At 45.3% G+C, this 15,411-nt stretch overlaps 1 protein-coding gene across 2 annotated transcripts in view; it reads left to right on the top strand.

The window, feature by feature from the left end:
• LOC138786728 (oocyte zinc finger protein XlCOF6-like) overlaps nucleotides 1–2,205 on the top strand; it is a 622,195-nt gene extending 619,990 nt beyond the window's left edge. For both annotated transcript variants that reach the window (XM_069963739.1, XM_069963738.1), the window contains exon 6: nucleotides 718–2,205. In XM_069963739.1, coding sequence (XP_069819840.1) covers nucleotides 718–2,075 — 1,358 coding nt within the window. In that variant the 3' untranslated portion in view covers nucleotides 2,076–2,205. The remainder of the gene's footprint in view (nucleotides 1–717) is intronic.
• The last annotated feature ends 13,206 nt before the right edge of the window (nucleotides 2,206–15,411 follow it).

The following is a 15,411-nucleotide window of genomic DNA, read 5'->3' as shown; positions in this document are numbered from 1 at the left end:
CAGCTTCTTCCTCGGCTGGATCTTCCGTCCACGGCGGCGGCGGCTCTCCTCTCTCTTCTCCAGGTCCTCAGCGGCGCGTCAGGGAAGTGACGTCACCGCTGGGGGCCTGGTGGAGGTGGCTGCAGACGTGCCTGCGCGCGGCACGTCTGCGGCTCTCGCCACTTGGGGGAAGACACACCTGCGCGCGGCACGTCTGCGGCTCTCGCCACTTGGGGGAAGACACACCACCGCAGCCCCCTTCCGCCACCGCAGCCCTCTCATCTGGACCCGGCTGGCACGCTCCTGATGTGCTCCGCCAATCAACGAGGGGCCGCTGCGGCCCCACGTTGATTGGATTGGAGGAGCACGTCAGGAGCGGGCCGCAGCGGTGATTTTTTTATTTATTTATTTTTTTCATTATGCGGCCCACGGACTGGTAATCTGGCCAGCCCAGCGGGCATTTGCCCGCCTTGCCAGATTACCAATCCGGGCCTGGTGATCGGTATGTAGGGGGTCAATAGTCCTTTTTTTCACTTGAGAAGAGTTTCTGTTACTTTTACTACTAAGGACGTCATCTACCCGGCCTTTTAGATTCTTCTCCCTGGCACTTCCTGTGGATGGGAACAGATCTGATCATTCTTATTATGTTACATAAAAAAGAGTAACTTTCCATGTCTGCAATATGTTTTAAGCTTCTATTACTGGGAAATAAGAGAAATGGTGTTTTCTCCTTTGCAGATGATTCTACCAGGAGCTCAGGGGAACATCAGATCTCCTCCGAGGATCATATCACACAAGATACATATGAGGAGCCGTCCACTATCCCAGATACACCCTCATGCTGTACCCACAAAAAATCTCTTACAGGGGAGAAGGCATTTTCATGTTCAGAATGTAGGAAATGTTTTACTCAGAAATCAAAGCTTGTTACACATCAAAAAATTCACACAGGGGAGAAGCCATTTTCATGTTCAGATTGTGGAAAATGTTTTACTGAGAAATCAAATCTTCTTCGCCATCAAAAAATTCACACAGGTGAGAAACCATTTTCATGCTCGGAGTGTGGGAAATGTTTTACTCAGAGATCAGTGCTTGTTACGCATAAGAGAACTCACACAGGGGAGAAGCCATTTTCATGTTCGGAATGTGGCAAGTTTTATTATCAGAAATCAGAACTTGTTAGGCATCAGAGAACCCACACGGGGGAGATGCTATTTTCATGTTCGGAGTGTGGGAAAGGTTTTACTCATAAATCAAATTTTGTTTACCATCAGAGAACTCACACAGGGGAGAGACCATTTTCATGTTCGGAATGTGGGAAAGGTTTTATTCATAAATCAAATCTTGTTGACCATCAGAGAACTCACACAGGGGAGAAACCATTTTCATGTTCGGAGTGTGGGAAATGTTTTACTCAGAGATCAGAACTTGTTATCCATCAAAGAAGTCACAGAGGGGAGAAGCCATTTTCATGTTCAGAATGTGGGAAATGTTTTACTCATAGATCAGTTCTTGTTGCGCATAAGAGAACTCACACAGGGGAAAAACCATTTTCATGTTCCGAGTGTGGGAAATGTTTTACTCAGAGATCGGTTCTTGTTGCGCATAAGAGAACTCACACAGGGGAGAAGCCATTTTCATGTTCGGAATGTGGGAAAGGTTTTACTAATAAATCAAATTTTGTTAACCATCAGAGGATTCACACGGGGGAGAAGCCATTTTCATGTTTGGAATGTGGAAAAGGTTTTACCCATAAATCAAATCTTGTTAAACATGAGAGAACTCACACGGGGGAGAAACCATTTTCTTGTTCGGAGTGTGGCAAATGTTTTACTCAGAGATCAGCTCTTGTTATGCATCAGAGAACTCACCTAGGGGAGAAGCCATTTTCATGTTCAGAATGTGGCAAATGTTTTGTTCAGAAATCAAAACTTGTTAGGCATCAGAGAAGCCACACAGGGGAGAAGCCATTTTCATGTTCAGATTGTAGGAAATGTTTTCATTCAAAACAAAATCTTTATAAACATCAAAGAACTCACAAAAGGGAGAAGCCATTTTCTTGCTCAGAAAGCAGAAAAAAAATCTTTGCGCAGTAAAATTGAAAAAAGGATTTTTTTATTTTTTCCCATTTTGCGGGGTTTGTGTTTACGCCATTTGCCCTATGGTAAAACTGACATGTTATGTATGTTCCTCAAGTCATTATGATTAAAACTATATCTAATTTATATGACTTTTATTTTGTCTGATGACTTTAAAAAAATTAAAACCTTTTTGTGATTTACATTTTTTTATTGATTTTCGCAATTTTACAGAAATGAACATTAATAAGGTACATACCTTATATTCATAATACAAAGCAAACACATAACAATTATAAACAATCATCTATATTCTCCCCCCCCCCCCTTGACATCTAGTTCCCTATGTTAACCTATTATTTATATATCACTAACTTTCAATATGTTTCTTTTTAGTTTAACATCACTTATTCTTCATAACATCGCTTGTTTTATCTTGGTTTTATGTCTCTTTTCCTAACTTCTATTTGGGTAAAGTCGAGCATAGTACTTACACCATTTTTGCCAACATCTATGGGGTCTTAAAATCCCATTTGTTCCTACAGCTATTGTAGATTCCATTTTATAATTGTGTTGTACCCTAGTTATAACCTCTAGTATGGATGGAACTTCGCTAGATTTCCATCTTCCGGCTATGCTACTTCTTGCTGCCATTACTACATGCATCACTATTACCATATCTCAAAGTGGAATATTATCTGTGTCCATTGGAATCAATGCTAAACCTGGGCCCCAGTATAATGGGTAACCAAGTATGCTTCCTATAAGATCCTTCCATTTGGGACCAGAATATCTTAATTAAATGTCATTCCCACTATATATCAAGCAGAGTGCCATACTCTCATGGCACCTCCAACATACCGGGGGCATATTTGGGAAGATTTTTGCTAGCTTGTATGGTGTCCTATACCAACGGTATAATTTGCGGGATGCTTCCAAGTGTCCAATACAGTGTGAGACTCTTGATAGAATACTATATACTATGTCCCATTGATCCTGTGTTAATATACGACCTAGGTCCTCTTGCCATTTTTTTTTGTAAGGACTAAATTCTTAAGTCCTTGGGGACTTTTATTATTACTGCAGCGATCTCTCATAGAGATCACTGCAGTATACTTAATACAGCAATGATCGATCAGATCAGTGCTGTATTACTCTGGTCTGCAATAGACCAGATGAATGGATTGCCGAGCCAGGATCGGCGTTAGTGCGATGCTGAGCCCCGGCCGGCTCAGCTGAAAGGATCTCACCTCCGCGATCACATCTAATCAAGATTTCCTTACGATTATGCCATGCTTCAAATAGAAACATACTGAGGTCAAAACCGAATGAGAATTAGGCCCAAAGTGGCCTGAGTATACAACTTTCTATTGAGAACCAAAGGCTAACCTTTTCACTATATCTACATATTTTTAGATGTCTTACTTTAACTCCTCCCATCCTACCCTAAAAACCTTCTGCTGGGGGTCATTATTCCCCTTTTAGGGCCTATCTTGATGGTCTTAAAGGGATAGTGCGGCGACACGGATCAGGTAATGTATAATGCACTACACTTCCGGGTACACTGGTGGGGGTGGTGGGACACGAGGAAGGGGGCCATTCACAGACATAACATACATTACAAAGTTGTATAACTTTGTAATGTGTGTTATTCTGTGAATAATTTTTTACCGCCGCACCTAGGTCCTCTTGCCATTTTTTTTTTGTAAGGACTAAATTCTTAAGTCCTTGGGGACTTTTATTATTACTGCAGCGATCTCTCATAGAGATCACTGCAGTATACTTAATACAGCAATGTTCGATCAGATCAGTGCTGTATTACTCTGGTCTGCAACAGACCAGATGAATGGATTGCCAAGCCAGGATCGGCGTTAGTGCGACGATGAGCCCCGTCCGGCTCAGCAGAAGGGATCTCACCTCCGCGATCGCATCGCGGGGGGGGGGGAGATCCCCCCACTAGACACCAGGAATAGAGGGAAATAATACATTTAAATGTATAATTAGCGGGCGCTGCGATCGGACCGTGCCCGCTACCAGCCACGGTCCCGGGCTACAGACCCCTCTCTGGGCCAAAAATAACACATTTTGGACACATAGAAAATGGAAGTAAAAGAGAGGAGTAGCTGGAGGGGAAAGGGGACAGAAGTGTTGTGTGCAGGAGATGGTGTTCATATCAGTAGCGGATTATAATAGGTGCGTTTCTGGCGGTAGCGGGGTAACCGTATTTGTCTGTCTGTCTGGCGTATCAACAGGTAAGTATCACCTTATTATTTTCTATATAGTTTCATCGGCTGCTAACCAGGCACCTCCTATTGCATCTACTAACATAAATAGTGATGCACAGTCAGCAGGTGATGATTTTTAAACCTGCTGATAATCAGCTTCTCAGCTAATCGTTACTTTTTTTTTTTTACACAAGCAATATTTGCCCGATTGGGAAGATAATCGCACATGTATTAGGACCCAAAGACCTATAACATGTAATGAACATCACACTACACCTCAGCAGCTGAAGAACATCATAAAACACCTCAACCTGCTGCAGAACCTCATACAGCTTGCCTCCCCACACTCACCTCCTGCAGTTCTCACCTCCATCCCCCGCATGCACATAGTATTGTTGTTACACTCGCACAGACAGCTCAGACCTGTACACTTGGGACGAGCAAATTTACAGCAATGGTGAAGTGTTTCACTACGCTCGGACGTCAGCTTGTCAGCTGGCTGCTTTTGAGTTGTGCTCCGGATGTCTGGAAAATCTGGATAGAGTCCTGCGAAACTTCACCCAGGACTGTATCCCACTTTTCTAGGCACCCGGAGCAGAACTCAAATGCAGCCGGCTGACAAGCCGACGGCCGAGTGTAGTGAAGCACTTCGCTACTACCATAAATTTGTTCATCCCTTATACACACTCAGACAGGCAGCTCATACATGCACGCTCATACTGGAAGGCGGGACTTCTGACAGCTGCTCCACCAATACCCTCAGTTCTCCGTCCTCCTGCAGCTCTTTACTCCGGCTTCAGTAGCCACTGACCATAGCGCACACCTCACCTGCTGAAGAACCCCATACTGGACCTCACCAGTCGCAGAACTCTATACTACACCTAAGCTATTGCAGAACCCCATACTAAACCTCAGCTGCTGCAAAACACATCTATATCATGTTCTCCTTACATTGGCTACTACACTGCATCTACCATACATAGTCTGTGTCCTGATATTTAGAAAGAATGGGTTAACACACTGACAGCTTTTATCTTTCTTATTCTTATCAGTGTCCTATCTCCCCATGCTGAGCTCCCCCTGCCCCAAGATGAACACTCTCTGAGCCTCTCCTCCACCCTCCTCCTGCAGGGAGCTGAGCCCCGGCTGCCCGGAATCCATACCAGATCAGTTACAGCCCCAGCAGGAGGAGAGGGAGAGAGCGGCTACCTGCTGAGGTCAGTGCTGGGCTTAGGGCACCTTCTCTGGGGGCTCAAGAAGCATAACATCTGGCTCCCTCTTCAACTCCATGTGTGCTGTGAGATGCGCATGTCAGCTCAGCTACATTATAGCAGACGGGACGGGAGCCGTCTATTGACTCCTATGTACAGAGGGCTGCCATAAAGCAACTGTGAAGGTGTTGTGCAGGTAGACATTGCACATACACTATTGCAAATGGCAGCCCCCAGTGCAGCACATTATTGGTAATTTTACAAAACACAAAACATAAATAAGTCTAACTATTTTTAAAGATATTAATTAAATAAAAAACAAAAAAAATAATAAAGAAAAGTGATGCGCCTGCATCAGAGCTCTGCGGCCGGAAAGATCACCCTGCCAGCCGGGGTCGCGGAACGGCAGGTCTCTTACTGTGTGTGAACATAGCCTTATAGACTTTTCATACAAGTCTATCTCTGTGTTTGTAATTTAAACCAATATGTCGCCTTTAGTATGGTTTTCTCGTAATCATATCTACTTGCACAAACTTGCAGATAGTGTCATCACAGTAACATCAATAAAGAAAAGTCAATTCTTTTGGCGGATGGCGGAATCCTCCTGTGCATAGAATGGAGTCTATGGCACAGGTGGAGATGCACACGGGGGCGAGCAAGGGTGAGCGACGGAATCCTCGGCAGGTTATCCGCCCGGATTCCATAGTGTGCATGCACCCTAAGAGGGAATTTTTTGGTTATTGGTTTATTGTTGTTACTGTGGCGACATTTTCTGCCCACAAATTTGTTGCATATAGAATGTTTATGGTTTCCTTGTGCTTTTTGGAGATTCAAGAAAATGTTAATGTATATGTATCACCTTTAATTTTGCCATAGCTTTTAAAATTAGCTCTCTTAGGGCAAGATTTATGAAAGGGTGTAAATTACCCAGAGCAACCAATCACAGCTCCTCTTTTACTCTATCAGAACTGAAAGCTGAGCTGTGATTGGTTGCTGTGGGCAGTTTACACCAGGCGTATATTTACACCCTTTCATAAATCTCCCCCTTAAGGTTCGGGGATTAAATTCCCTATTTAAAGGACAACGACGGCGATACAATAAAAAAAACCAAAAAAACAAAGACACTCATGCACTTTTTACTCACCATTAGAGATGAGCGAACCTGGAGCATGCTCGAGTCCATCCGAACCCGTGGAGCCAATGACTGTATCCATGATTTCCACATAGCCTTAGGGCTTTATCTAACTTCAGCAGCCACCGCTAATCAAATGCCGAACGATCGGGTTCGGATGGACTCGAGCATGCTCAAGGTTCGCTCGTCTCTACTCACCATCCCTCTGGTGACGATCGCCGATTGAATCTCCTGCCGGTGGCACCTTCGGATCTCCCTCACTTCTGGGTTCCAGTAAAGTGAATGAGCGCAAAAAGGTTGCTGGTGCACGCATCGGCAGCCTTTTCATTGGTTCCGTATGGCTGCATAATAAACCCGAAAGACAGAGTCGGGAGAGGACTGTGTTTAGCGCGGGCTTCTTCCGACTCTATCTCATGATTGGTACGGGTCTAAACGCTCACACCCAGATTGATCAAAATTTTTGACATGTCTTTATGACTTGTCGAAAGTTTTCTGAAATGACAGTGACACTTAAAATCTCATGCAGCAAAACATAGAATATCATCTATCAAATCTCAGCCAGGTCATCTAATTTACAACCCGTATGACATAGCAGAGAAATTAGCATCTTACTATAGCAACCCCTATAATTTAGCACAGGAACCTAACACCTACACCCCTTCTTCTCAGGACATAGACACCTATTTCTCTCACCTATCATTACCCCATTTATCTCCAGAACAGCTTGATTCTCTTAATACTCCCATTACCGAATCTGAAGTGCGTTTAACATGGTAATAGAGCAATTTTAAGGAATATATATATATTTTTAAAATGTTTTAATTTTAATCAAATAAAATAAGTTATACAAGCTACATATCGTTGTAATCCTAACAAGTCAATTTTACCCTCGGGCGAACGGTGTGAAAACAGCCCCCGCCCCCCAGAGAAGTGTGGGGCAGGCGGACAGGCGAACAGGTGGCGTGGCGACAGGAGGTAAAGTGTGCTGGCTGGTGGTCCAGAGAGGTGTGGGGCGGGCAGGCGGCCTCCAGCTGCTTGCTAGCAGAGCCACTGTTGACCCGCTCCCCGGTCTCTGCTTGAAACTGCAGGATAAGGTGATCGCATAAGGTGCAGTGCAGACCCCCATTACTGCTGTACATCTCCTGTAATGGCAGCGACACAATCACCTTATGCCCCAGTCCCCCCCAGTCTGCCATAGTCCCCCACAGTCTGCCCCAGTCCCCCTCAGTCACCGCAGCTGCCCCAGTCTGCCATAGTCCCCCACAGTCTGCCCCAGTCCCCCTCAGTCACCGCAGCTGCCCCAGTCCCCCTCAGTCACCGCAGCTTCCCCAGTCCCCCTCAGTCACTGCAACTGCCCCAGTCCCTCATGTTTTGCCATGGTCTGTACTTTCTATCAGTATCTTGCTTGCCTATATACAACTTTTTGATCATTTTTATTACAATGTTTCTAGACTTTCTGTGACAAAAAAAAAAATTGCAATTTTGCACTTTGGCGGCTTTTTGCGCTTACACCGCTTACTGTCCGAGATCAGAAATGTGATAATTTAATAGTTCTGGTAATTGTTTATTTATTAATTTCTTTTTATATTTTATTTACTGCCCTTTAACTTTCAGGCCCCCTAGGACAGTGTTTCTCAACCTTTTCAAGCCAAGTACCCCCATTTGATGAGATGTTCCAGCCGAGTACCCCCAAGGATGTGATCGATTAGAAATTAATAAAGCCGAGATCACACTGTCACCATAAGCTCTGTATAAAGTCTCTGTCAGCAATGGATTCCCAGATCAGATCTCTCCATAACAATGAGATTGACCTGTAGGACCCGGCAATAATGCTCAAGTAATGAAAAATAATAACCCCCCCCCCCCCCCCTTAATAGTCAATAATAATGCCCCCTTCCCCAATAATAAATCCTGCCCCTGTAGCCATGATTAATGCACTTTCCCAATAATAAGAGCTAATGGGCACCTTGTATCTAGATGAAATGCCTCCTGTAACCTGATATGCCCCTTTAGACAGAAAGGGTGGGTTCATACTGAGGAATTTTCGGGGATAATGTCATAATGTAATAACATTATCCACGAGAATTCCTCAGTATGAACCCACCCAAAGGCCCCAGTAGCCAGGTATGCCCCAAGTAGCTAGCTATAACTCTTGCAGCACCATATGCCCCTTGCAGCTGTAACCCTTTTAGCCAACTATGACACATACAACCAAGTATGCCTACTGCTGCCAGCCAGGCCCGGATTTGTAATCTGGCAGATCGGGCAAATGCCGGCTGGGCTGCCAGGATTACCAATCAGAGAGGCTGCCAGTCCCCTTGCAAACTTATATCAGCCCCCTGCAGTGGCTGAGAGAACAGCGCTGCCGGCCTCTGCGCTGTTCACTTGGCCTCTGCCTATGTGTAACGGAGGTGTCTGCTACAACTGCCTCTGACGGCTGATGTCATTTCTTGCCGCAGAGGATCAGCTTCCTGGAGGAGAGAGAAGCAGCTGCTGCCCCCTGCAGCTCAGAGTGGCTGCTGCTGACTGAGGTGACTGAGAGGGGGCCCATTGCTGCACTGCTTGGTTAGAAGAAAGGACTTTTAAGGGGTTATCAAGCGCTACAAAAACATGGCCACTTTCTTCCAGAGACAGCCCCACTCTTGTCTCCAGCTTGGGCAGGGTTTTGCTGCTCAGTTCCATTGAAGTGAATGGGGACGTCCAGAGCCGGAGGAGAGAGCCGTGATGTCAATCTCGCTGTGAGTATGTAGTGTCATAGGGTTGAATGACACTGGAACCGCAGCGGATTTCGCTGCAAATTCGAAATGTGAAATCTGCTGCGGATCCGGTAGGTGTGAAGGCATCCTAACAGTGTATATACAGTGTATACAGTAAGGGGCTTACCTGCCGGGTGGTGGTGTTGGGGAATGTATACAGCATGGGGGCTACTTGAAGGGGGGATTGTATACAACATGGGGGCTACCTGCAGGGGGGAGTGTATACAGTATGGGGGCTATCTGCAAGGGGGGCCGTGTATACAGTATGGGGGATACCTGCAGGAGTGAGTGTATACAGTATGGGGGCTACCTGCAAGAAGGGGGGAGTGTATACAGTATGGAGACTACCTGCAAGGGGGGGGGGGGAGTGTATACAGTATGGGGGCTACCTGCAGGGGGTGGAGTGTATATAGTATAGGGGACTACCTTCAAGGGGGGTATAGAGTATGGAAGCTACCTGCAAGTAGGGGGAGTGCATAGAGTATGGGGGATACCCGCAGGGGTGGGGGGTGTACACAGTATGGGGGCTACCTGCAGGAAGGGAGTGTATACAGTATAGGAGTACCTGCAAAGGGGGGGGGGTGTATACAGTATTAGAAACTTTAAAACCTCTTTTGTGTTGTCCTCACCAAGGATGAAAGGTAGTGCCTAAAAGGGCCAGATTATGATGATGTAGGATTGTGTATGCACTTATTATAAGCTGCAGGTTTTCTGCACACACACCTTACTTATGGTCTGTAGTCGGTGGCGGGGGGACCCCCCCCCAAACTATACACTACAGGTATACAGGACTCCAGAACTATACACTACAGGTACACAGGACCTCCACCAACTATATACTACAAGTATACAGGACCTCCACAAACACTGTCAATGTTGTATATAACCAGGCTCAGCATAACACTACCAATGTTGTACATAACCAGGCTGTATATAACACTGCTAATGTATATAACCAGGCTGTATATAACCAGGCTGTATATAACCCTGCCAATGTTGCGTATAATCAGGCTCAGCATAACACTACCAATGTTGTATATAACCAGGCTCAGTATAACACTGTTAATGTTGTATACCAGGCTGTATACTGTATAACACTGCCAATGTTGCATACAACCAGGCTGTATATTACACTGACAATGTTGTATATAACCAGGCTGTATATAACACTGACAATATTGTATATAACCAGGCTCTGTATAACACTACCAATGTTGCACATAACCAAGCACATAACCAAGCTGTATATAACACTGTCAATGTTGCGTATAATCAGGCTCAGCATAACACTGCCAATGTTGTATATAACCAGGCTGTATATAACACTGCCAATGTTGTATATTACCAGGCTGTATATAACACTGCCAATGTTATAACCAGGCTCAGTATAACACTGTTAATGTTGTATACCAGGCTGTATACTGTATTACACTGCCAATGTTGCATACAACCAGGCTGTATATTACACTGACAATGTTGCATATAACCAGGCTGTATATAACACTGACAATATTGTATATAACCAGGCTCTGTATATAAAACTGCCAATGTTGTATATAACCAGGCTCTGTATACAGTCTGATCACATGATGACATCTCAGTTTGGCTATTGGGTATATAGCGTATAAAGGGATATATAGGGCTCCTGGCGATTTCCCCTTAACCCATAGCTGCACCAGGACGTTATTGAACGTCCTCGTGCCGCTATGGGAGTTCAGAGGGGGGTCGCGCGGCGACCACCCTCTGAACTGCCGCGATCCCGGGTGCCGCGTGTAGCCCGGGCTCGCGGCTATTAGCGGGCACGGTCCGATCGCCGTGCCCGCTAATTAAGTACTTAGAAGCAGCTGTCAAAGTTGACAGCTGCTTCTAAATACTTGCTTTTATTCATACCTGGTGGTCTAGTGGGGGGATCGCCCCCCTGCGGCGCGATTGCGGGGGAGCGATCCCTGCATCCATCCCGGGCCGGGGTCTGCTCCGTAATGGCGCTGATCCCGGCTCGGCATTCTATTGCTTTTGGCTGCAGCAGCCAAAAGTAATAGAACACCGATCTCATGGATTCATGCAGTATAACTATACTGCATGGATCTCTATGAGAGATCAGAGTGCATATACTAGAAGTCCCCCAGGGGGGCTTCTAGTATATGTGTAAAGTAAAAGAAAAATGTATTTTTAATAACACAAAACCCCCTCCCCTAATAAAAGTCTGAATCACCCCCCTTTCCCCATTTTATAAATAAAAATAAATTAATTAATTAATAAACAAACATGTTTGCTATCGCCGCGTACGTAATCGCCCAAACTATTAATTAATCACATTCCTGATCTCGTACGGTAAACGGCATCAGCGCAAAAAAATCCCAAAGTGCAAAATTGCGCAATTTCTGTCGCATCAAATCCAGAATAATTGTAATAAAAAGCGATCAAAAAGACGTATATGGGCAATCAAGGTATCGATAGAAAGATCACATCATGGCGCAAAAAATGACACCTCGCACAGCCCCATAGACCAAAGGATAAAAGCGCTATAAGCCTGGGAATGGAGCCATTTTAAGTGACGTATATTTGTTAACAACGGTTTGAATTTTTTACAGGCCATCAGATACAATATAAGTTATACATGTTATATATCATAGTAATCGTAACGACTTGAGGAACATGCATAACAAGTCAGTTTTACCCCAGGGTGAATGGCGTAAAAACACATTTCCCCCAAATAAAAGAAATGCGTTTTTTTTTTTCAATTTCACCACACTTTGAATTTTTTTCTGGTTTCCCGGCACATTTTAGGCAAAAATTACATCTGCCATAGCAAAGTACAATTAGTTGCGCAAAAAATAAGGGCTCACTTGGGTCTCTAGGTGGAAAAATGCAGGCGCTATGGCCTTATATACACGAGGAGGGAAAAACGAAAACGCAAAAATGAAAACTGGCTGTGTCCCCTAAGGGTTAAACAAAAAAAAAACAAAACAAGGGCATAGATTTGCCTCATGGGCGACCTTGGAACAAATCTAATTACCACACTGACACTTTATACCCGGGCAGCGCTGGATACATTTTCTAGTATATGATATATGTATGTACGTACAGTATATATGTGTGTATGTAAAGTATATATGTGTGTATGATATATGTATGTACAGTATATATGTGTGTATATATGATATATGTATGAACAATGGGGGAGATTTATCAAACATGGTGTAAAGTGAAACTGGCTCAGTTGTCCCTAGCAACCAATCAGATTCCGTGTCTGTGAGGAATGAAAGGTGGAATCTTATTGGTTGCTAGGGGCAACTGAACCAGTTTCACTTTACACCATGTTTGATAAATCTCCCCCACTATGTGTGTGTACAGTATAATGTGTATGCATGCTTCTGTAGTATGTTTAGGGTGCCTTCACATGTAGCGAGACCCGCTATGAGCCAAGGTCCTGGCAGGTCCAAGTAACTACATACTCGCAGCAGTCTGAAAGACCGCTGCGAGTATGTAATGCAGCCGCCCCCTTAACCCCTTCCCGCTCCCTGTTTATACATTACCTGTCTCTTGCTGCACGGGGTCCTGGTGTCCTGCTCTGCCGCCTAGCCAATCAGTGCGTTGCCCAGCCACAGCCACTGATTGGCTGGGCGGGAGAGCAGGACATTGGGACCCCATGCAGCAAGAGATAGGTAATGTATAAGCGGAGCGGTAGCCAGGCGGGAGTGGATGAAGGGGTTAAGAGGGCAGCTGCATTACATACCCACAGCGGTCTGAAAGACCGCTGCGAGTATGTAGTTACTTGGACCTGCCAGGACCTCGGCTCGTAACAGTTCTCGCTGCAAAACTCTCAGAGAGATTTCCGCTGCGAGTCGTTACGTGTGAAGGCACCCTTATGATATATACATATGTGTATGTATGTGCAGTAGGCATATTTGTATATAATGTATGTTTGGGTTCATATATAATATGCTTGTATTAAACAAAATCCAGAGGACCGCATCTATTATCTACTATAATATTATGTACATTCTGTATATGCAGTTTGGTAGAATATGCATTTTTTGCATGAAGAAGATGCTGTCCTAGTTAATAGTCTCCACTGTGTGACAGGGATGCCATGGGTTGGTTTTAGTGCACCCAGCCCAGGGAATCTGCAGGACACAGCGCTACCAAAGTGTATACTGCCGGTGTTAGACAAGTCGTCCGCACGATCTGTTTAATGCCGGCTACATATGTACGTATGTATATATGTATGTATGCACAGTGTGTGTGTGTATATATGATGTATGTATGCACAGTGTGTGTTTATCTATGTATGCATGCACAGTATGTATTAGTGATGCACGATGCACCGAAATATCGATACTACTATCGATATTTCGGGCAGAAAAACGGTTCGGTACCAGGCTTTCCTGGTATTGATACTTTAAGTTAAACTGACTAATAACGCAGCTTAACATAAGGTATAGCGCAAAGAACATGGCCGGCGGCTATCTGAGCGCCGTCCATGTTCTCTGTGTGTCGCCCCCTGCCCCCACCTGTCACTTCCTCGGCCCGCTCGCACTCCGCTCCTGGCGGAGCCAAATTTAAATAGCCGGCACATAGCGATCTCTAGTGCTGGCTATTTTACAGGGTAGATGCCGCTGTCACGCCTGACAGCGCATTTAACCCCTCCTGAGCCGCTCCATATGCAGCAGGAGTCATTTAACTATTCCCCCCACCACCACCACCACCACCACTCAGGACCCACTGCTGCAGCCGGGTCCCCCGCACCCGCCAGTTCCCGCTGCTGCAGCCGGTTCCCCCACGCCGCACCACCACCAGGACCTGCCGGTGCAATGCGGTCCCTCGCACCCTCCAGTGTCCACAATCCTGCGCCCTTCCCTTCCCTTGGGGCCTTCCGGTACAGTGGCACAGCAACTCCCAGCATACCTTCTTGTGGGGAGTTATTGTGCACAAGGAGGCATGCTGGGAGTTGTTGTGTCAGGAGGCTGCTAATGCACTACAACTCCCAGCATAAATCCTTGCGCACAAAGGTATGCTGGGGGTTGTAGTGCACAAGGAGGTACGCTGCTAGGAATTGTAGTGCACTAGCAGCCTCCTGACACAACAACTCCCAGCATACCTCTGTGTCCACTACAACTTCCAGCATACCTTCTTGTGGGGAGTTGCAGTGCACAAGCAGGTATGCTGGGAGTTGTTGTGCACAAGGAGGTATGCTGCTGGGAGTTGTTGTGTCAGGAGGCTGCTAATGCACTACAACTCCCAGCAGCATACCTCCTTGTGCACTACAACCCCCAGCATACCTCATTGTGCTCTACAACCCCCAGCGTACCTCTTTGTGCACAATGAGGTATGCTGGGGGTTGTAGTGCACAAGAAGTTGTGCTGCTGGAAGTTGTGTCAGGAAGTTGCTGCTGCACAAATGCAACTCCCAGTATACCTCCTTGTGCACTACAACTCCCAGCATAATTTCTTGTGCACTACAACTCCCAGCACACCTTGTGGGGAGTTGTACACAAGGAGGTATGCTGAGGGTTGTAGTGCACAAGGAGGTATGCTGGGAGTTGTAGTGCACAAGTAGGTATGCTGGGAGTTGCAGTTGTGCAGCAGCAGCCTCCCGACACAACATCCCAGCAAACCTCCTTGTGTACTACAACTCCATGATAGGAACAAGGCCAGGTATATATACAATAATGGTGCAAACAGAAAATAATGCTTGATTTAGGCGACTGATGACGTTTCGACCCTACCAGGGTCTTTTTCAACGTCGCTGTGAAAAGAAGAACATGCATATAAATACCTGGTGGAAGTAAATAGAACAAAATAAAGAAATCATGAAACAATCATAAAACCTAGAATTAAAGTGGAAATAATGCATACCCGATGCATGATCATGAGGAAAAGATGATATACCAGAGTCTGCACTAATAAGGATCCCAAAGCATATATATATATATATGAGTAATGTTGGTGCATATAATACTGGTACAGATAATACTGGTACATACGGGGATCACATCTCTAAAATAAAGGGTATATAGTATATACTAGA

Source organism: Dendropsophus ebraccatus, chromosome 3 (assembly GCF_027789765.1).
Source record: "Dendropsophus ebraccatus isolate aDenEbr1 chromosome 3, aDenEbr1.pat, whole genome shotgun sequence".
NCBI classification, from domain to species: domain Eukaryota; kingdom Metazoa; phylum Chordata; class Amphibia; order Anura; family Hylidae; genus Dendropsophus; species Dendropsophus ebraccatus.
Note: the sequence above shows the minus strand (reverse complement) of the source record. Positions and strands in the feature narration are given on the sequence as shown.